Here is a 23,971-nt window from a genome sequence, read left to right as displayed (position 1 = left end):
AATTTGCTTAAATTAACCGCTAATAATTCGCTTTAGTTTGTTACAGATAAATTGTGTTATTTGTGCATTTATTTCACCGCTTTTACAGTGCCGGCAGAGTGTTCACCCACGTGTCAACCGGCATCGCTTGTGCTACCCACGCTGTGTATTATAAATCCGCTTTTATTTAAACAATCCGCTATTTAACATATTGAATATTTAGTGTATTTATTATAAATAAATCCCTAGTGTTAATTTTGATAATAATTTACGCGTTTTAATTGAGATATCCAGACCTAAACCTGATCCCCGCTTTTCCGCTCTTTCAGCATTTTACACCGCCCATTCAAATAGTTCGACAGGAGTTGAAATTTGTTGGTCATACGGAAGTTGAAGACTTGATCGTGCTGCCATCCTTTTGAAAGTCCCTCCAGCTCCATCACAAGTTCCTTTCCCATGTGCGGTTGCAAAGTAATGCCATTCAGCTTTAATTCCAAAGTCTTCTTTATGATAATGAAGATTTATAAAATTTTTGAAATTTTTAAATTGTTGGGGTACTCCGTCAGAAAAGTAAATAATTTTTGAGATATTATCGGAAAGACCTTTGATAAAATTAGTGGTGATTCTTGTAAACTCATGAACAGCAACTGTATCGTGAGATAAGCAATCTGATACAATTACTAGCCACTTATGAACCAGCTAATTATTGTTTTTATAATAAATTACAACTGCATAAACAGTTGCCTGGCTGTTATTCCAGTGGAATCCAGATGCAGCATTCTGGATAACAAAAGCATAATTTTCCGCAAAATCACAGATAACAATAAATTCATTCTCCTTCAATGATTCTTTCAACGACCTCAAATAACTTGCTTGCTCTTTAGCAATATAATTATGAAGAAGAAGACTTGTGATACTCTCACAAAAACTGTAAAAATCTGATGAAGTTTTCACAAACATCTCTAAGCTCGTACGGGGATTTGAAATCCAATACTTATAAGTAATTTCATCAATTCCATTTTCTTCTAGTACATTTAATAGTAAGTCTTTCAAAGTTTTTATTCCTGGACACTTATCACAGTTGTAAAAGAAACAATCAGAGGTAAGGTTCTGACATATGATTATCTTCAGGCAGTCACTATACGTCAGTAATGGTGTTGCTAATTGTTCAGTAAGTGCTGCCAAGTTACACACTGTAATAAACGAGACCATGAATGATTTTGAAAAAGACTTTTCTAGTGTATCACTTACCTAACATCATAAGCTTGACATTTTGGTGTATAGAACACACACAAATAGTGTAAGTTCCACTCGAACTAGCAAGCACGCAATGTTGAGGACGCAATGATGCAAATTTTGAAAAACCAACCCGGCAATCTGGATGACGTTCCTTGAAAAGTTCATATAACTCTTTTAAGTTCGAGAGAATGAGACGTTTCTGGACATGCTCACGTTTTCCGTCATCATTTTTAATAGAAAGATAATCTTTCATCCCTGGCATATTTACACTAATTTCATCACTAACATAAAATTTTAAAATCTTAGATTTAATGTCATTCGATAGATGTCGACCTAAAATGTAAATAAATTGAATTTATTATCACTAACAACATTAATAGGCATTATTGATTTGAATATGATTTTGAAAAGATTCTAACCTAATTTGGCATTTGGAGTTGAAAGAATTCCTTTTTTTATCTCGAAGAGATTTTGCAATTGACGCCATGTATATTGTACAACCCATTAATTCACATACTCGAGATAATCCCCATGATTCAGGTAAAAGAGTAAGAATTTGAATTTTTTCACATCGTTGCGTATTACTATCGTTGAATTTATTTTTTAATTTATCGAGCAATTCTAAGAAATTTTGAGAGTTGATTTTATCATCAGAAAGTTTTGTTACTCCTAAAGAGGAATTCAATTTTTCATATACTTTTTTTACTTTGTTTTCTAAATACGTTTGATTATCGACATGTTTTTTTATAACTAAAATAGGTGATTGATTTAGTAAAGCAAATGCATCATTGACCACTGGCAATACTGTTCCTAAACTTAATCCAGATAAACTACTGGTTTGTGCTGTCAGTTCTTCACTAAAATCTTCTAACCCTAAAAAGTGAAAAGATTGAATTATTATTTTGAAATGATAAACTTTTTGTACCACAAAAATAACATCAGGCCATAAAATTTGGCTAAACTTACCTGATGAAATGTTTGAAATTGATGAAAGAGTACTTCCAGTACGATTATCTTTCAATTGCTCTTCAAAATGAGTGTTAATCTCAGCAACAGGACTAGATGCAGTACTTTGTAAACTTAATGCTTTTCTGCACGATGTACAGGGATAGTTATTAGTACTTAAATTATATGCAGTTTGTTGAGTCACAGAAGCTCGTCGAAGACCATTTTTCACTCTATATAGATCATATGATCTTCCAATTGTAGAGGATTACAGCACAAATTATATTTTCCAAAATTTTCCATAGCGTTAATATTCACAATATTATTTGCTTATTTACAATAAACTTTATACACTTATATTTCTTTGCAAAAAATTAGTACAGATTGTGGAGAAAAGACACTAAGAAAATGTGATTAACAACAATACCCTTACTCTTGAAATGGAATGTTATATTTTCCTTGGTCGCCCCTTTTACTCTTAAGGGCGCCACTGGATTTTTGGACTCAGTATCCAGAAACTGGACCAGAACATGGAGTATTAGGTCAGGGTCGTGAGAGATTGCTGAAAGGAACTAAGAATTAAACACAGAAATTCGTTTAACAAAATTATTTATTTATCTAATCCCTTTTACAATTGAAATAATGGCCAAGATAACAATATATAAAATTTCATAGATAAGAATCCACACTCACACTCACTCTCATACAGTATATTTCACGCTGTCCAGCTAGACCCTCACGTGGCTACAGTACCCGATGCCTACTGGACTCTCACGGTACTCTATCTACTTCGCGCCGTCCCCTGGACCTCTAACGCTACTCTAACTTAGTTCGCGCGGTCTCACGGACTCTCACGCCACTGAGCTGGACCCGGACGTGACTGCACACGTTGTCCACACAGCGCACGCTGTCCCCCAAACTTCACGCTACTCTAAGAGAACTACCCCGAAGCAGGATAGCTCCTTTTCTCACACACAAACACACTCTATTCCAATTCCAATAATAATAATAATAATAATAATAACGCTTGAATTCCAATTTATAACTAATTTCCAAAATATTATTTTCCTAATTAATATTTCTAAAATTCTTATTCATCATTTTCCGAATTATAAATTACAAATTCCTATTATCTAAATTACTGCCGTATCTTCAATTTCTACAACAATAATTATCCAAATTAAAATTCCAATTCATCGAGGATTAAATCCATTCATTATGTCCGAGAAATTACTAAATAAATTTTAATCTTTATTTTAGCAAAATTAAATAAATTCCTATAATCGAGTAAACTTAAATCTTTTACATCTTTTAATTTAATCCAAATTATTTTATTTAATCCCGCGCTATTTTATTTAATCCAGTACTCAGCAGTAAATTTTACTAAATTGAATTTTCAACGCAAAAGTGAAACTTAGACAAATGATTATTCGATGGTATTTTGTTTTATGTCTCTTGACACTTAAAATTCTATTTTACTTGAATATTTTATTTTAACCGGAGACTTTTGTCTCGACCTTGAGTGTCCTCTACTCAGCGTTCTCGCGCGGGACAAGATGGCTGACGCTCTCGCTCGGTCTGGCGTCTCTGTCGCTCGACTCCGGTATCGTTTTTTTTCAAACGAATTTTTTACGATTTTTATTTTCTACTTTAACTTGACAGTTTTATTGATTATAATGATGATTCCTGACTCTAGTTTTAATTTCAATTATGACAAATATTAAATAATGCGCAAAATAATTTATTAAAAATAATTTTAGTGTCGAATAAATTTTAGTCTTAAATAATTTTAATTTAGCGGTTTACTCAGTTTCATTCCTATTGGCTTAAGCCAAATCATTATCCAGAGATTCTCAATTAATAAATTTTACACATGGCGTAAAGATCTGGAATTAATAACCCGAACTAAATGCCTAGTATTATTAACCCCGACAGGCCTACGTGTAAAATTAGTAATGACCAAGACAAATTATTTTCCCTAAACAAATTAATCAATAACCCGAAACATGTCCTGGTGTTATTAATTAATTGTTTTATAATTTTCTAATTTTAATATCAAATTTAATTAAATAATTTATTGATTAGCGATTGTGACCGAACGCGAAATGGCGGTGACCTTCAGCCGACGTGTTGCCTGGCTGACGCCGCAGACCCGAGAAATAAATCAGACATGATATTTGTACCTGGAGTTTTTCGTTTTTAATATCTAAATACTCGTGCACTCCCTCGAAGAGCTGCGACTCCTTCTGTCCAGGCTGGTGTAAATTTCTCCTCGGTAAATCCTCGGCAAATATCTCCTCGGATCAATCTGCTTGGCGGCAAAACTCTGGTCACCGTCACTCGTGCTCTGGGTATTTTCTCAAGCCTGTAACCGCAAATCAGCATTAGAAATTATTACAATTTAGAATTAATTTACCCAAGCTGGCAGGCGGCCTAGCAAGCAATAAATTAATTGAGTTTTTATCGCTTCGTTCCACTTAAAAGTGAGCGAAATAAAATAATTACCTGTGCTCTGTGTTCTTACAAAAATTTGCGATGCGTCCAGTGAGACTGTTCGGTCACAATGAATCTTCGTGGTCTTGTCGTTGTAGTTCTTTCTTCACTCTGATTTCCTCACTCTCTCTCTCTCTCTCTCGGCGCCGGCGCTTCCCCCTCGGGGACTTATTTATTACTTATAGCTAGAGGCGCGAGTACTTCGGAGCAGAGCGCCCTGTGATCCGTCGATAAACTAACTGGCGCAGGCCAGGAACCACACATGGGTAATACAGGGACTGTAACACTCCGTTACACTCTTGTTTTGAAATCAAAATGTAAACAATTAAGAGAAATACTTAACTAAAAAATAATCTACTACAGTCTTCCTTACCGACTGTAGTGAACAGTTGGAATCAGTTTCAAGTAACGGAGGCTTTACAATCACAAAAATAAACAAATTTACTATGTAAGATTTGAAGAATTTTCATCATCCAGTGAATCTAGTATTTATAAAATATTTAAACGTGTAAGGAAATAAATGCGAAATAATAATAATCGTTTAATGTAAATAAAATTTAATAATTATGATGAAAACTGTGTCAGTAAGTTATTTATGGTAAATCCTGAGCATAGAATTTTTTTAGAAATTTTTTATTACAAAAAGTTGGAATTTGAAATTTTAAAAAATCGGAAAAAAATGGATCCCATCGATTGCCCATTAAGGGACTAGGCTTAAAAGTTGGGGGATAATTGACAGTTTTTTAGAAAAAATTTTCAAGAAAATCGATTAGTACGTGTTTTTTGGAAATCAACATTTTAAAGTCAAAATTTCAAAATCTTATAGAAATATAGTTTAAAAATTTTTTTTGATTTTATATCCTAAAAATGTGTTTAAAAACAAAAATTTTCAAAAAAAAAAAACGTCCCGATTGGCCCATTTTTCGCAAAGTTACAGACATTTGAAAAAAAGAAAAGCGATTTTTTTCAAAAATTGATATCTCGAAAACGGCTGGACAAAAAAAATTGAAAAAAATCATGGAGGTCTTTTTCAATGAGTACTATAACATAAAAAATTTTCAAAAAAATTGCAGATGCAAAGGCAGAATGCTATCCGATTTGGCGTGGAATGCCCCATATATATCTATGAAAAATATATCAAAATGCTTGTGAGTACTCAAATGAAAGCTCTTGATGAGTTTAACATCGTGGTGAGCTTATATCTTAGAAAATGTTAAAAATTGAGAAATTACGTTTTATTTTGTCTACCGATGATATTTTTAACGATCGTTAAATATCGATATAAGCTCATCCTGGTGTAGGGATGGAAAGATTTTTCAAAGGATCGATTCTCGATTCCGATTTCAATTTTATATTTTTCGATTCTAAGAATCGATTAGTCGAGCGCAAGAATCGATTCTTTCGATTTTAATCGATTCTAAATTAAAAGGTCAATAATTTTTATAGTTAATAAATTTATTAATCAAATCACGATGCCATAAATAGATAATACAAATTTATTGAAGAAAACATAAAAATAGTTAAGAAGAATTATATTTCTTTATTTTTGAATAACGTGTCAAGCATATCACATTCAATTTTAAAATTTGTTGAAATAATTTACGTTGAAACATTCTTCATATATTAAGTTTTAATTAAATTCAAAATTTAGAAGAACGGTTGACTCTGAAGACCATCTCTGTAACTTCCCGCTAATTTCATACCTATGCGCTTAAAATTCCACTTATGATGTTTTTGAGCTCAAAAGTCTGATAACAGATTGATAAAACACTATTTTTTGAATTTTCAAACCGTCATACTGTTATTATACTTGAGCTGCTTCGCACATTAGTTACATTGGACAGTAGATCCGTTGTTTACTTTTTTAATATAAATCAACACAACCCTGGTTAAAAATACTGATTGAAAAGAATTGAAAAGCAGTCACTCCATACAGACTGTATATCTATATATACAAACAAAAGAATTGAAATGATTGAAAAGAATTCGAATTTCATTATTTTCAATTCTTTTCAATCAATATTTTTAAACAGGGGGTGCTAGACGCTACTTAAATGAATATATCGCGTTACAGATGCCATAAGGGCGTATAAAAATTATACGCCCTTATGGCATCCGGGAATCATAAGGGCGTGTAATGAAAATTCTGTTTTTTTTCAAGTCCAAAAAAAATTTTTAGTTCGAAGAAAAATTTTTTTTTCGTATTTCGCGACGTTTCAGGTAAAAATAAGATGATTTCCGAAAGAAAAATTTTTTTATACGCCCTTATGACTCCCGGGACCCACCTCGGATGCTATAAGGGCGTATAAAAAAATTTTTTTTTGGGAACCGACGTACTTTTGTATGAAACGTCGAGAAATACAAAAAAAATCGTGTGTGTCAGCTCCGACGCACGATTGGAGTTTACTCCTTACGAACGATTATCTAATATATAAAATTCTTGTGTCACGGGTTACGTGATCGAACTCCTCCGAAACGGCTCGACCGATTTTCGTGATCCTTAGCGAGGATATTAGCCAGGGGGTAGAATCGAACAACATCTATTTTTCATCCCCCTAAATGTTAAGGGTGGTCAACCCCTAAATTTTTTTTTTATTTTTCAGACAAAATTTTTTGTTTTTATTTTTTTATGATACATCATACAAAAATACATGCAACCCTAAATTTTCACCCCTCTACGATCAACCCTTATTTTTTATTTGGTAATAAAAAATTTTATTTTTTTTGCAAGAATTTTTTTTCATTTTGTCATGACTTATAATCAAAAATTTTATATTATTTTGAATTTTTCACCCCTCTACAATCAATCCCTATTTTTTATTTGTTAATTATAAACTTTAATTTTTTGAGAAAAAATTTTTTTTTATTTTGTGATGGCTAAGAATGAGAAATTTTATATGACTCTGAATTTTTCATCCCTCTACGATCAACCCCTATTTTTTATTTGTTAATTATAAGCTTTAATTTTTTGACAAAAATTTTTTTTTTATTTTGTGATGACTTAGAATAAAAATTCTCATATTACTCTCAATTTTCACCCCTCTACGATCAACCCCTATTTTTTTTTGTGAATTATAAACTTTAATTTTTTGGCAAAAATTTTTTTTTTATTCTGTCGACTTAAAGAAAAAAATTCTATATTACTCTCAATTTTTCACTTCTCTACGATCAACCCCTATTTTTTATTTGTGAATTAAAAATTTTAATTTTTTTTTGGGAAGATTTTTATTTTTTTTTTTTCATGACTTTAAATAAAAAAATTTCATATTACTCTCAATTTTCACCCCTCTACGATCAACCCCTATTTTTTATTTATTTATTAAAAACTTTAAATTTTTTTGCAAAAATTATTTTTTTATTTTGTCATGACTGATTAAAAAATCTGATAATACTCTCAATTTTTCATCCCTCTACGATTAACCCCTTTTTTTGATTTGTTAATTATAAACTTCAATGTTTTTGGTAAGAATTATTTTTAATTTGTCATGACAGAATAAAAAATTGCATATCTCTCTCAATTTTCACTCTTATACGATCAACCCCTATTTTTAAATCCCGATTTTTATTGTTTTTAATCTATTCACAGATCCGCAATAAGGTTGCAAGATGGCAATCAGATATTATAATCGTAGTACGATAAATTCTTATTCAGAGTTTATTATTTCAATTTCCTTTCATTATGATTTTTTTTTTAAATTCAATTTGATCTCCCGAAGCCGGTCTCCTGTCTTACTCACTATACATTTTTCAGCCATGTTTTTTTGGTTTTATTTGTGTATCAATAGTAGCAGTGACTGTTATACTTATTATTTTAATTTTCTGTGCAACTCTTATGTTAATTTTACTGTCATCGTAAATTTATCATTAATTTCCAGTGCAATAATTATTTATTTACAATTTATTAATCTGACAACGACAGTTTTAACTCTCAGTTAATTAAGTGATCTCATGTAAATAAACACGTGTTGTAAGCTTCCGCCAACAACGGCCATTACCGTACCTGTATATATTGTAATTAACATTTTTTGGAAATAGTTTGTACGTAGTTAATAAATATACCTGTATTATTATTGTGAAAGGTAAGTCAAATAATAAGCAAATGAATACAACACAATATTAAGTCACTGTTTTCTACTAATACACTGATAAAAGGATTTATTAACTATTAATAAATTATTTAATTTATTAAATTTAAATTAATATTTTCTAACATTCAATAAATTTTTATTTGGGAAAGAAGTACATTTATTTATTGCTAATAAGTATTTATTAATAGTTAACAAATATTTATTGCACAAATATCTATGGTATATTCAAACAAATATTTATAATTAGTCAATAAATATTTGTTTTGCTTGCGCTGTCATATGATATGAAGATTGCTTATGAACAAAAATCATCTTTGTAGATTTTTTATACTTATATATGTCATTTATATATTAAAAACGTTAATTTATTTTGTGAATTGAATTATTATCATGTATTTCAGCTATAGAGTTATAAAATGTGTCTAAAGAAATTGCTAATATTGCTTTTTATATTAACTAAATATTTGTTGACAGTTAACAAATATTCATTAACCATTAATAAATATTTATTAACAATTTGTAAATTGTACTTAATAAATTTGACTGTTCATAAATATTTATTAAATCCTATAATGTTAAAAAATCATTTATTAACAGTTGATAAAACTTATCAAATATAAACAAATTTTTTTACCCGTTTCAGTTTTTTAACTTCATTTATTTATATGTTCTACGTACAGTCAGCAATGCCAAAAAAGCGCAAAGGGGCCAATTTGAGTTGTCGAACGAGCAGTTCCAGAGCCATGCGAGATTTAAGAGCACGAAGATCAAACAAACAAATTCAAGAAGACAATGCAAATTTGCGTGCGAGAGTGTCGCAGTTACGTGAACAACGATCATAAGAGGCACGAGATGAACGAAATCAACAAAGACAACTAGAACGAAGACAAACTCGCAGACTCATAGTCGACAGACATAGAGGAATTGACCAACAACGCCAACAAGTTCATCGAGCATTTACGTCAAATTCATTTCTTCGACTAGCATTCTAGTACGAGCCTGATGTTGAATATTATGCTCATTCCAAAGTGGTTATTCCCTGGTTAAAAATACTGATTGAAAAGAATTGAAAAGCGGTCACTCCATGCAAACTGTATATCTATATATACAAACAAAAGAATTGAAATGATTGAAAAGAATTCGAATTTCATCATTTTCAATTCTTTTCAATCAATATTTTTAAACAGGGTTGGTACTTTGGAGAAGGAATGCCCGCATTGTCATGCACTTAAATTTAAAAATGAGCCACTTGGGATGTGTTGCTCATCAGGAAAAGTACAACTAACCGAAATTGAAACACCACCTGAGCCATTGCACGGTTTACTTATTGGTACTGATCCAGATTCTAGCCTATTCCTGAAGTCAATTCGCACATTCAATTCATGTTTCCAAATGACATCGTTTGGAGCAACAGAAATAGTTAGCTATGTTGCAGCAAACGGTCAACAATTTAATTCCACGTTTAAAATCAAAGGCCAAGTTTATCACAAAGTGGGCTCATTGCTGCCAATGCTAAACGAATCTCATAAATTTTTACGAATATATTTTATGGGTGGCGAGGACTCCGAACGTGCACTCGCCAATCGAGTGGATGCACGTTGCGACTTCCATAATCTTAATTCACCTTTTGCCAGGCGTATCGTCAGTGAGCTAGACGCTCTGTTAAATGAGCACAATGAATTATTAAAATTTTTCAAAGCACACATGCACAAGCTACAAAGTGACAATCACGCTATTGTCATCAATCCTGATAGAACACCAGCTGGAGAGCATGTACGTAGATTCAACGCACCTGTTGTTAAAGACGTTGCTGGAATCATGGTTGGCGACCGTACAGCTACGCGACAAATCGTGATTCGAAGAAGAAATAATGATCTTCAGTTCATCAGTGATACCCATCATTTATATGACGCTCTCCAATATCCACTAATTTTCTGGAAGGGACAAGATGGATATTGTGTAAACATTAAACATCGAGATCCCGTAACAGGTAATTCTTTCATTATTAACAACATAATTATTTTATTATTAAAGAATAAATCTTCAATTAATTTAAATATATATTATTACAGGAGCTGAAACAAATAAGAACGTTAGCTCGAAGGATTTTTATTCATATCGTTTGATGATTAGACGCGGCCGAGACAACATCATTTTACGATGTCGTGAGCTTTGCCAACAATTTATGGTCGACATGTATGTGAAGATAGAGAGTGAACGACTAAGATACTTGCGATATAATCAACAGAAGCTGCGTGCGGAAGAATATATTCACTTGCGAGATGCTATTGCGAATAACGCTGACACTGCCGAAATCGGTAACTCTGTTATCTTACCATCATCGTACATAGGTAGCCCACGTCACATGCAAGAATAAAATACAGAATGCTATGACTATCGTGCGTGAATATAGACGACCGTGTCTTTTTATTACTTTTACATGTAATCCAAAATGGCCGGAAATTACATCGTTGCTATTACCAGGACAACATGCAATACATCGTCATGATATTACAGCACGTGTGTTTAAACAAAAATTGAAGTCTTTAATCAACTTTATTACCAAATTGCATGTATTTGGCCCCACACGTTGTTGGATGTATTCAGTTGAGTGGCAAAAGCGTGGATTACCTCATGCTCACATTTTAATTTGGTTGGTCGACAAAATACATGCTGATGACATCGATAGTTTGATTTCTGCAGAGATTCCAGATCCGTCTACTGATCAATTACTATTTGATATTGTTACTACAAACATGATTCATGGTCCGTGCGGAAATCTGAATCTTTCATCACCTTGCATGGTGGACGGAAAATGTACAAAGCGTTTTCCTAAAGATTTTACTAACGACACGGTCACACATGTTGACGGATATCCAATATATCGTCGAAGAAGTACCGAAAATGGCGGAAAATCTTTCGTTAAAACTATCAACAAGGCAGACATCGACATTGATAATCGTTGGGTGGTACCATATTCACCTTTGCTGAGCAAAACATTCAATGCTCATATTAATGTTGAGTTATGCAGTTCGGTGAAGAGTATCATGTATATTTGCAAGTATATGCATAAAGGAAGTGATATGGCTGTATTTAGGGTTGAAAATACTAATGTTCATTCTCCTCCAGTGAATGAAAATGATGAAATTACGATTTACCAAATTGGCAGGTATATCAGTTCCAATGAAGCTGTCTGGCGCATTTTCGGTTTCCCAATTCATGAACGGGATCCAGCAGTTATCCATTTATCTGTCCATCTTGAAAACGGCCAGCGCGTATATTTCATCAACGATACAGCGCTTGATCGTGCTATAAATCCACCAAAAACTACGCTCACCGAATTTTTTGAACTGTGCAATCGTGCGGATGCTTTTGGTACCTTCGCACAAATACTGCACTATTCTGAAGTTCCACGGTATTTTACATAGACTCAGTCGAAACAATTGTCACAGTGTTTACACGCTGTGGCATTTCCCGCCGGGCTTGAGCACACTGGTGGGAGGCTCCGCCAGATGGCGGCACCTTCCGAGCTGATAATAGAAAGTTTATTAGGAATAAGATTTAGTTTTAAGTTAATATTGTTTGTCTAGATTTTATTTCAGCCCAGAAGGCGATCAGGATGGTCGCCGGTGATTGAAGTTAGCGTGATTAACTTTGAGATTTAACTTAAAGAATTTAATTTGTTTAATTAATTCAATTTATTAAATTAGATGGGGCTCCAGTGAGTGGCCGACGGGCCTGAGAATACCCAAGGCCCCCAGTCTGGAGCAGACGAGCCTGACGCTCAGCTCAAATTTATCTTTTAAACTCACGTTTGATTTTAAATTATTAAATAACTATCTAAACAATGATTATGATTGTTGTCGAAATGTTATTGCACGTGGATGCCGGCTCGATTTGCGCTTCGGGGGAGAATTACTCAGTATTCGGTGGAATTGGAAATTTTGGGAAAAGAACGGTACCGGCGATAGCCCGAGGTGACGGGAAGTCCCTCATGAGGGCAGGTCGGTAGCCACAGCTGGCAGCATGCTGCCGGCGGAATAGATAACTATAAGTTAGTCACAGGCGTGATACTAGATTGCAAGCACCAGTGTGGTCAAGCCATTCAATTTTGGTATAATAACTTGCAATTGTTGTTTAAGTTGCTCAACAATCCTTTATTAACTTACTGTTTGGTTCATTAGAGAATCAATTTGGTGCTTTTGGCTGATCGTATTAACGCATTCTGGTAAGCTCTTGAATATTATTCCACCGCGGTAATTACTGAGATTCTTCCGGGCGGGAACCGGCGCCGGTTTTCCACGTGAGGCCGCCATCTTGACCACGTGGCTGACACGTAATGAATTAATTATAGTGAGCAATTTGATAATAAAATTAAATTCAGTTATATTCAAACGTGGGCTAATTTGTTTGTTAAAATTAAAGAAAGACCTTTCGGGAAAATCTCACGGCGGCTGATTGCCTAATCGCGTCCTGTGACTCGCGTTAATTTGTTACGTAAGTACTTGAGCCAAAATTGGTACTGCGGTATTTTTGTGATTATTATTTCCCACGTGACATATTATTGTTATATTTATAATTTGTACAGCGTGATTCACGATTGATATTGTTAATTATTAATCATTACAATCGTTATTTGGAGCGTGATTAACAATTAATATTACTAAATATTAATTGATGTTGCAATTATTGTTTGGATTTAATTTACAAATAATATAGATAAATATTGTTTGGTTACTTTTACAACTATCATTTTGCGATTGATGACATCAGGCGTCGAGTATTATGAGTATCATTTTAGTTTAATTCATAAGTATTATTGATCATCAAAGCGATTATTATTTTGCATTATTTATGATTACTATTGCTAAATGTTAATTGCCATCGCAGGTATTATTGCCAAGCACAAGTCATTTTTAATATTATTAAATCTTGATCATTGTTAAGATTATTAATTTATTGCGATTATTATTATTTCCGAGCGCAATATTATTATATTTTAAGTTGAATAGAAAGTTATTTGTTAATCAAGAATTCCACAAAGGATTTTTTTTGTAATTTGAAATAGAATTAAGTTGGCCCACGGAGGATCTCAGTGATTTAAACCTCTTAGGCCTTAATCTGAATAAATTTATAACTAAGAATTTATTTTGAACTATTTCATTTTCCTTTAAGTATTTTCTTAGATTAATTCCTTTATGCTAACTATTTGACTTTCCTATATTCTCTTCCTGCAATTCATCTTCTTATCTTACCTAGTTATCATAAAATAGTCTTTTATAATTAATTTTTTATTATTTCCGATTCTGAGGTCCATTCTAATCGTAACCTTGATTTCCTCGTGGCTTATTTTTCACTCATACTGATTTAAATCGTTAATTGACCGTCCGGCGTGGCCCCTGGAATTATTATTATTTTTGGTAATTTTTCACAAAAATTACCTGGCGTCCAAATGTGCACTAACCCAGCCTGAGGGGTTTCCGGGTTAATTTATTATATATATTTAAAAGGGCGAGCGTAAAATACCCTACCCAGCCGATATCTCCGCCATCGGTCGAATTTAGTTAAATTCTGGGGAAAAGTATTGTTACACAATGGACGCCCCGTAAGAAAGGGATACCAGTTGATCCGTGCCCCGGTTTATTCAAATCAAATAATTTGGGTCGTGTATATACAGTCAATCCAAGGCAAACTAAGTGCTTTTATCTGCGACTATTGTGAGTTAATGTCACTGGACCATTGTCATTTCAAGATATACGGAAGGTAGATGGACAACAGTATCCTACGTATAAAGATGCATGCCTTGCTCTAGGCTTGCTAGAAGAAGACAACCATTGGGACAGTATGCTTGCTGAAGCAGCATTAAACTGCACAGGAAAACAAATTCGTCTACTATTTGCTATATAGTATTGACTACATGTTTCCCGGCCCGAGCACAAATTTGTGGGATAATCACAAAGATTCAATGACTGATGATATATTGTATCGACATCGTACAAGGTGCAACGATCTAGCAATATCATTCAGTAATGCAATGTACAATGAAGCATTGATTGCTATTGAGGATCTTTGCATTGCTATTGCGAATTTACCAATCAGTTATTTCGGTATGAGCTCACCGAATCGAAGTGCATCTGATTTACTCAACACAGATATGAATCGTGAACTACAGTATGATACTGTAGAAATGGCAAGCATTGTTAGTCGCAATGTTCCACTACTAAATGATGAACAAAAAATTATCTACGACCGCATCATGCTGGCAGTTTCGGCAGGACAAGGAGAATTCTTTTTTTAGATGCACCAGGTGGAACTGGCAAAACATTCCTTATTTCGCTACTTCTTGCCGAAATACGATCAAAAAATGGCATCGCATTGGCCGTTGCATCTTCTGGCATTGCAGCTACTTTATTAGATGGAGGCAGAACAGCTCATTCAGCATTTAAGCTGCCGTTGAACATTCAAAATAATCCAGATGTAGTGTGCAACATAAAAAAACAATCGTCTATGGCCACAGTGATGAAACAATGTAAAATTATTATCTGGGATGAATGCACTATGGCACACAAACATTCGCTTGAGGCATTAGATAGGACATTAAAGGATATAAAAAAACAACGATAAACTATTTGGCGGCACTTTGTTACTCCTTTCAGGTGATTTCAGACAAACACTTCCTGTTATTCCACGTTCAACGTGGGCTGATGAAATTAACGCTTGCTTGAAATCATCGCGACTATGGCGTAATGTTGAAAAAGTACAACTTACGGTGAACATGCGCGTTCAAATGCTTCAAGATCCATCCGCCGAAACATTCTCTAAACAACTGTTAGATATTGGCGATGGGAAAGTTGCTGTACATGAAAATACACTCTATTGCGCTGAGAGATTAATTTTTTTTTTTTTCAACTGCCATAATTGATAGTAAAAATATGAATAATTATTTTTGATGTTTAAATAGCTATCAAGGATTGTAATTTAAAATATATTCGTTACTTTAATAAAGATTAATTCATTAACCTAAATAAAACATACTTTTATTGTTTATGACGCTTTCGATTATAAATATATCCCCGCACACTTACATAAGATAGTTCTTTTCATTGAATTAAAAAAATGTTTTCTTGAAATAACATACATGGCAAAACAACGTTTGCCGGGTCAGCTAGTATCAAATATATAGTTTAGTAAATGGAATTAACTATTATATTACTCGAAGCATACATGATACATTTATTTTCATTAATTATGCAATTAATTCGTCAAAATAGCTAACTCTATTAACTTGTTAATAGTAAGTTAATATTTATAAATCGCAAATTAATATCGATAGATATAAATAAAAAAATTATGTGTAAACTCCAATAAACTCCAAAAAATTGTTTAAGGAACAAATTTTCTTTTAAAAATCATTATTTGCATCAACGATTAAAATTTCATAAAAAAATTTTCAATCATCTTATGAACAACACATTTGTTTATAACAATTTTTTAAACAATAAAAGGTAAAAATTTGACAAAGTTATTTCCATGCAACTTCTGACAACATAAAAACGGCTCATTAATAATATTTTGGAAAAATAATTTTTTTTGTTGATTAATTTAAGTTTTTAATTTTGCAACAACGAAAATTATTAATTAAAAATTGAAAAATAAAAATTTTTTAATTTTTCGAACGGGGATCTATTCTGAAGCCTTCCAACAATGGCTCCAAGAGAGGAAAAAAATCTCAAATAGTTATAGTTTAACAATTATCACACTTGCAATGTATATGTTCAAGCAGAAAAAAATTATTAATTAACAATTGCATAACTTATTGAAAAATTGTGATAGAAATTTTTTCAGGCGGATTATTGTTCATTTATCTATCCAGTAAGCCCCTGATTTTTTTCATTTCTTAAATTTTATATTTAAGGTAAAAGCCCCAATATATGATCATGTACCAGTATATGATCACTCCATGTATTTGTATACCTATATTTGTGAATATAGAAGCATGGCTTACGCAAGCCAGAGCACCCATTTTCGGCCGTATTTTCATCCCTCTGGGAAAATTATTAACCCTTCGTTGGTCGCGCTGTGAGCGAATCGCCGCCTAACAACTATTCAACCTATAGAGACTCGCTATAGTGCGAGCGAGAAACTAAAAAAAGCGCGACCAACGAAGGGTTAATATTGGTCCTACAGTTCCGGGAGTCCAGACTTTTTTCTAGGAAAGTTCCTCCTCTTTTTGAATTTTAAAAAAATTTTTTAAATCTTTATTAGTTTTTAAGTTATTTGCAAAAAACTAAACCCCCTTTTTTCAGTTAATTCTTAATAACCTTTGCAATTTGTGCAAGCGGAACTTCATTTTTTTTTAAAATCATTTAGATCCCATTTCGAATCGAATGACACGTCAATTATAATTTTCGAAGACTGCAGAAAAAAGTTGACCAAAAAGGCACTGGTTGACTAGACTATAAGCTATCACGCAGTATAATGTGTATGCTGACTACACACACACACACACACACACACACACACACACACACACACACACACACACACACACACACACACACACACACACACACACACACTCAACTGGAAAGTGAAAGGTGCGCGAGAAATGATGCGCACCAAAAACGTTACTATCCCATTTGATGAGTAGGTTTTACTCTCCATATTTTTCTCATACTGGGCGCCTTATATGAAAATCGATTTTTAAGGAGTAAACTCCAAAAAAAATTTTTCTTCGAACTCAAAATTTTTTTTGGACTTAGAAAAAATAATAGAATTTTTTAGATACGCTCTTATGGCATCCGAGGTGCGTCCCGAAAGCCATAAAGGCGTATAAAATTTTTTTTTAGTATTTCGGCACGTTTCGGACGAAACTACGTCGATTCCCGAAACAATTTTTCATACGCCCTTATGGCTTTTCATCAGGACCTTTTACCAGTATACGCCTTTATGGCATCTGGAATGCGATATTGAAAAGAAATAATATTTAGTATAAATAAATATCAAACAATAAACAAATTTATATTTGTATGACTTTTAATCACAAGGTTTGTTGTAATGGTATGTAAAACTTAAAACTAGTCACTTAACAGTAAAATCGAATGTCAAGAATCGATTCTTAATCGACTTTAGAAATTAAAGGTCGATTCCTAAAAATCGATTATTTTACGAAAAAACTCGAATCTCGAGTAGAATCGAAATCGAGTTTACCATCCCTATATTCTGGTGTTACACTTATCGATAACTTTCATATTTCATTTGAATACTCACACGACTTCACGCATAAAACTGATTTTGTTGAAATAACAAAAGACGGGATAACTGAAAAATATTTTTAAATTATGGATTCTTATAAAATTTAATGTAACATTTAATGTAAATTTATTTGTTATTTTGATAGAATAATTTTGCTGTTTCAACAGAAAAATTTGTAATACCAAATAAATTATTTTGGCGAATCTACTTAAAGATTTTGCTATAGTAACCAAATTGTTTTGTTGTTATAACAAATCAATAACTTGCTATAACCTAAATTTTGTTATTTTAACATATAATTTGTTATCCCTATGTTAACAAATGCATTTGTTACTAGAACATATCTTAGGTTATTTTAACAAAATTTTTTTCTGCGTGTTTTTTCATATATTTTATATATTTATATATATGAGAAATATCATATAAATAAAATATATGAAAAAAGTCTTGTGGGTACTCAAATGAAAGGTCTTGATGTGCGTAATATCAGGATGAGCTTATATCCTGAAAAATGTCAATGATTAAGGAATGACTGCGTATTTTGTTAACCGATGATATTTCTATGGATATATGCTCATCCCGATGATACGCTCATCGAGACCTCTCATTTGAGTACCCACACGACTTTTTTCATATATTTTATATATTTATATATATGAGAAATATCATATATATAAATTATATGAAAAAAGTCGTGTGGGTACTCAAATGAAAGGTCTCGATGAGCATAACATCAAGATGAGCTTATATCCTGAAAAATGTCAATAATTAATGAATGAATGCGTGTTTTGTTTACCGATGATATTTCTGACGGTATAAGCTCATTCTGATGTTACGCTCATCGAGATCTTTCATTTGAGTACGCTTCTGTTAAAATGTTTAGGAGCGATTCCAATAATATTATAGAAAACTAGCTGACCCGGCAAACGTTGTTTTGCCATATAAATAATTTCCTAGTAATTTCTAGTGTAGACAAAAAATAGCTTACTTATTGTAAGTATGTGTGTATGTTAGAATGTGTATATTGTATGTATGTAAGAATATGGTATATGCGTGAAATAAGCATGGAGCGCTGTGAACGATGAGGGAATATAAAAATAACAAAAGGCAAACATTATTTTTAAGTTATTATAATTTATTCCTTAAAATTATATATCATTAATTAAACAATTACGACAGTAACACTATTAAACAATATCAATCTCTTAATGCTATAGCGTGAACAATATTTTTTGTTAGTCCATCTTTAGCTAACACAAACAAACTGGATGGTTTACCCACTCGAGAGCATGCCACGTATAATTGTCCATGTGAAAAACATGGTGTTCTCAAATCTAATCCACAAACAGACATCGTTTGACCTTGGGATTTGTTGATAGTCATTGCAAATGCCAATCTAATCGGAAACTGAATACGGTTGAATTGAATTGGCACATCTGTAGGTATAATAGGAATCCGTGGTATGAGTATATTTTCACCTCTGAACTTGCCATTTAAAATCCTGGCTTCGATCACGTTTTTCATTAATTTTTGAATGAATAATCGCGTACCGTTGCACAGCTGGGGCGGGTTCAAATTACGAAGCAAGATAATTGAAGATCCAACCTTTAATTGTAAATTATGCGGTGGCATGCCTGGCAAATCCAGTGAGTTCAAAAACTCTATGGGAAAATTTACTGCTTCGCTGTCGTCGCAAACTGTATCAATAGATTTATATGATACCAAGTTCCCTGGCAACAACATTTGTATCTTCAGATTTAAATTGTTAACGTCTACATTTTTTGCCGCTAAAATCGCTCTTTCTGCAAGCCACTCATGATTTATGTACTGTGTGTGTACATCGGGAAATATTTGTTCAATGAGAGTATCTTGCGAATCAGCGATTGTGCAGAAATCGGTCGGTAATTTTACGTATCCAGTTTCATCTATAGCAACTTTTCCATCACCGATATCTAAGAGTTGTTTTGAAAATGTTTCAGCGGATGGATCTTGAAGCATTTGAACGCGCATATTTATTTTTAGCTGTAATTTTTCAACATTACGCCACAATGGAGATGATTTTAAGCAAGCGTTGATCTCATCAGCGTATGTTGAATGTGGAATGACTGGAAGTGTTTGTCTGAAATCACCTGAAAGGACCAACAGAGTTCCGCCAAATAGTTTGTCACTGTTTTTAATATCTTTCAATGTCCTGTTCAACGCCTCAAGTGAATGTTTGTGTGCCATAGTACATTCATCCCAAATAATAATTTTACACCGTTTCAGCACAGTGGCCATGGACGATTGTTTCTTAATGTTGCATACTGCGTCAGGGTTATTCTGAATATTTAGTGGCAGCTTAAATACTGAATGAGCTGTTCTACCTCCATCCAATAAAGTTGCTGCAATGCCCGATGATGCAACGGCCAATGCGATGCCATTATTTGATCGTATTTCAGCAAGAATTAGCGAAATAACGAATGTTTTGCCAGTTCCACCCGGTGCATCCAAAAAGAAGAACCCACCTTGTCCAGCTGAAACTGCGAGCATAATGCGATCATAAATGGTTCTTTATTCCTCATTCATTAGTGGGACATTGCGGGCAACAATCGCTGCTATTTCTACAGTACTGTACTGCAGTTCACGATTCATTTCAGTATTCATTAAATCAGATGCAGTTCGATTTGGCGAATTCATACCGAAATTACTAAGTGGTAAGTTGGCAATGACAATGCAAAGATCCTCAATAGTAATCAATGCTTCATTGTACATTTCGTCGCTGAATGTTATGGTTAGATCGTGGCACCGTATACGATGTTGATGCAATATATCATCAGTCATTGAATCTTTGTGATTTTCCCATAATATCTGTGCTCGGGCTGGGAAACATGTAGTCAACACTATAGCGAATAGTAGACGAATTTGTATTGCTGTACAGTTCAATGCAGCTTCAGCAAGCATGCATTCCCACTGGTTGTCGTCTTCCAGCAAACCGAGTGCAAGGCATGCATCTTTATACGTTGGATATTGTTGCCCATTCACTTTACGTATATCTTGAAATGATAATGGGCCAGTAACATTAACCAACAACAGTCGAAGATAAAAGCACTCCGTGTGTCTTGGATTGACTGTAAATAATCGCCCCAAGGCGTTTGATTTAAATAAATTGAGACATACAGCAACTGGTGAGCCTTGCTTGCGGGGCATCCATGTTTTTGTTTGAGTCCATGTGAAATAGCGTGGTACTTGTGAATAGAGTAATGTTCGTGCAAAGGAACCAAAATCATCCGCACGATTACACAATTCAAAAAATGCAGTGAGTGTAGTTTTAGGTGGATTTATTGCACGATCAATCGCTGTCTCGTTCGTGAAAAATACACGCTGACCGTTTTCAAGATGGATGGCTAACTGAACAACTGCTGGATCCCGTTCATGAATTGGAAAACCAAAGATACGCCAAGCAGCTTCATTGGAGCTGATGTACCGACCAATTTGGTAGAGCGTTATTTCATCGTTTTTATTCACTGGAAGAGCATTCACATTAGTATTTTCCACTCTAAACACAGCCATATCACTGCCTTTATGGACATACTTGCAAATGTATTTGATGCTCTTCACAGAACTGCAGAACTCAACATTAATATGAGCATTATATGTCTTGCTCAGCAGAGGCGAATATGGCACCACCCAACGATTGTCAATATCAATGTCTGTGTTGATGATATTTTTAATAAATGATTTTCCGCCATTTTCAGGATTTCTTCGACGATATATTGGGTATCCGTCGACATTTGTGACCGTATCATTGGTAAAATCTTTAGGGAAATTTTTAGTACATTTTCCATCAGCCATGCAAGGCGATGAACTATTAAGAGTACCACATGGACCATGAATCATGTTTGTTGTAACAATATCAAACAGCAGTTGGTCAGTGGATGGATCTGGAATTTCCGCAGAAATGATACTATCGATTTCTTCAGGACGGATTTTGTCGATGAACCAAACCAAAATGTGTGCATGAGGTAATCCTCGCTTTTGCCACTCAACCGAATACATCCAGCAACGTGTGGGACCAAATACATGTGATTTAATAATGAAACTTATTAAAGACTTCAACTTTTGTCTGAACACACGTGCTGTAATGTCATGGCGATGTATTGCATTTTGGCCAGGCAATAGCAAAGATGTAATCTCTGGCCATTTTGGATTACATGTGAACGTGATAAATAAACATGGTCGTCCATATTCGCGCACGAAAGTCAGAGCATCCTGTATAAATTCTTGCATATGACGTGGACTGCCTACGTACGATGATGGTAAAATGACATGGTTACCAATTTCGGCGACGTCGGCGTTGTTGTTGATAGCGTCTCGCAAATGAATGTACTCTTCCGCGCGCAGCTTTTGTTGATTATATCGTAAGTATCGTAGTCGTTCGCTCTCAATCTTCGCGTACATGTCGACCATGAATTGTTGACAAAGCTCACGACATCGTAAAATGACGTTGTCCAGGCCACGTCGAATCATTAATCGGTACGCATAATAATCCTTCGAGCTAACGTTCTTGTTTGTTTCAGCTCCTGTAATATTTGTTCATAAAAATTAATTTAAATTTATTACGTTCAATAATTTAATTATTTTGTTAAATGATTAATGATCAAATTAATAATCAATGAAGTACCTGATACGGGATCTCGTTGTTTTATGTTTATGCAATATCCGTCTTGTCCCTTCCAGAATATTAGCGGATATTGGAGAGCGTCATATGAACGATGTGTGTCAGCAATGAACTGAAGATTATTATTTCTTCTACGAATCACAATTTCTCGTGCAGCTGTACAATCGCCAGCCATGATTCCAGCAACATCATCAACAACGGGTGCATTGAATCTACGAATATGCTCTCCAGCTGGTGTTTTATCAGGATTAATGACGATAGCGTGATTATCGCTTTGTAATTGGTGCATATGTGATTTGAATATTTTCAACAACTCGTTGTGCTCGTTCAAAAGAGCATCTAGCTCGCTGACGATGCGCCGGGCATAAAGTGAATCAAGGTTATTATAATCACAACGTGCATTCACACGATTGGCAAGTGCGCTTCCGGAATCCTCGCCGCCCATAAAGTAAATTTGTAAGAATTTATGTGGTTCGTTTGGCATTGGCAGCAGTGAGCCCATTTTATGATAAACTTGGCCTCTGATTTTGAATGTAGAATTGAATTGTTGACCATTTGCATTAGTATTTCGAACTATTTCTGTTGCTCCGAACGATGTCATTTGAAAGCATGAATTGAATCTTCGAATTGACTTCAGGAACACGTTAGAATCTGGATCCGTGCCGATAAGTAAGCCGTTCAATGGTTCAGGTGGTGTTTCAATTTCAGGTAGTTGCACTTTTCCTGACGCGCAACACATCCCAGCTGGCTCATTTTTGAATTTCAGAGCATGACAATGCGGACATTCCTTGTCCATAGCACCAATTACCACTTTTGAATGAGCATAATATTCAATATCGGGCTCATACTGGAATGCTAGACGCAGGAATGAATCAGATATAAATGCTCGATGTACCTGTTGTCGTTGTTGGTCATTTGTTCTTCGTCTATTGACTGTGAAACGGCGTGATTGTCGCTGTTCTAATCTTCCGACTTCATTGCGTTCAGCTCGTGTATCTTCTGGCTCTTCTTGATGCAATTGCGCCATTCTGACACGTGCATCAGTATTTTGTTGCTGGATTTGTTCTTCTGTTCTTTCGGATCTGCTATTTCGCAAGTTTCGAGCTTTACTTGTACTGCGGCTCAAATCAGCCCCTTTGCGTTTTCTTGGCATTGCTCACTGTACAAAACATACATAAATAGAATTAATGAAATTATTTAATGATGAAAAATGTTAAAAGTATAATTAGGGTCAGGATTTTTGCCGCAGTTTTGAAATGATTAGTTTTAATTTATGAAATTATAACAAAAATATAAGTTTTATGGAAAAATTTTT

The 23,971-nt window shown here is 33.9% G+C and overlaps 3 protein-coding genes and 1 long non-coding RNA gene across 4 annotated transcripts; 2 read left to right on the top strand and 2 right to left on the bottom strand.

Annotated features, from left to right (window-relative positions):
- Positions 1-1,972: 1,972 nt before the first annotated feature.
- LOC123259825 lies at positions 1,973-2,245 on the bottom strand. Its single transcript, XR_006508326.1, has 2 exons — positions 2,185-2,245; positions 1,973-2,091 (listed from the first exon to the last, which is right to left on the bottom strand). It is a non-coding gene; the product is annotated as an uncharacterized LOC123259825 (long non-coding RNA).
- An 8,047-nt stretch (positions 2,246-10,292) lies between these two features.
- On the top strand, positions 10,293-11,136 carry LOC123258890. Its single transcript, XM_044719157.1, has 2 exons — positions 10,293-10,734; positions 10,817-11,136. The coding sequence occupies exons 1-2, from the start codon at positions 10,293-10,295 to the stop codon at positions 11,119-11,121; spliced, it is 747 nt and encodes a 248-aa protein (XP_044575092.1). The 3' UTR covers positions 11,122-11,136.
- LOC123259042 lies at positions 11,135-12,172 on the top strand. Its single transcript, XM_044719303.1, has one exon. The coding sequence runs from the start codon at positions 11,135-11,137 to the stop codon at positions 12,170-12,172; it is 1,038 nt and encodes a 345-aa protein (XP_044575238.1).
- An 8,377-nt stretch (positions 12,173-20,549) lies between these two features.
- LOC123259041 lies at positions 20,550-23,452 on the bottom strand. Its single transcript, XM_044719302.1, has 2 exons — positions 22,660-23,452; positions 20,550-22,558 (listed from the first exon to the last, which is right to left on the bottom strand). The coding sequence occupies exons 1-2, from the start codon at positions 23,450-23,452 to the stop codon at positions 20,550-20,552; spliced, it is 2,802 nt and encodes a 933-aa protein (XP_044575237.1).
- Between the last annotated feature and the right edge of the window lie 519 nt (positions 23,453-23,971).

The sequence above is a fragment of the Cotesia glomerata genome, linkage group LG2, assembly GCF_020080835.1.
Source record: "Cotesia glomerata isolate CgM1 linkage group LG2, MPM_Cglom_v2.3, whole genome shotgun sequence".
NCBI classification, from domain to species: domain Eukaryota; kingdom Metazoa; phylum Arthropoda; class Insecta; order Hymenoptera; family Braconidae; genus Cotesia; species Cotesia glomerata.
Note: the sequence above shows the minus strand (reverse complement) of the source record. Positions and strands in the feature narration are given on the sequence as shown.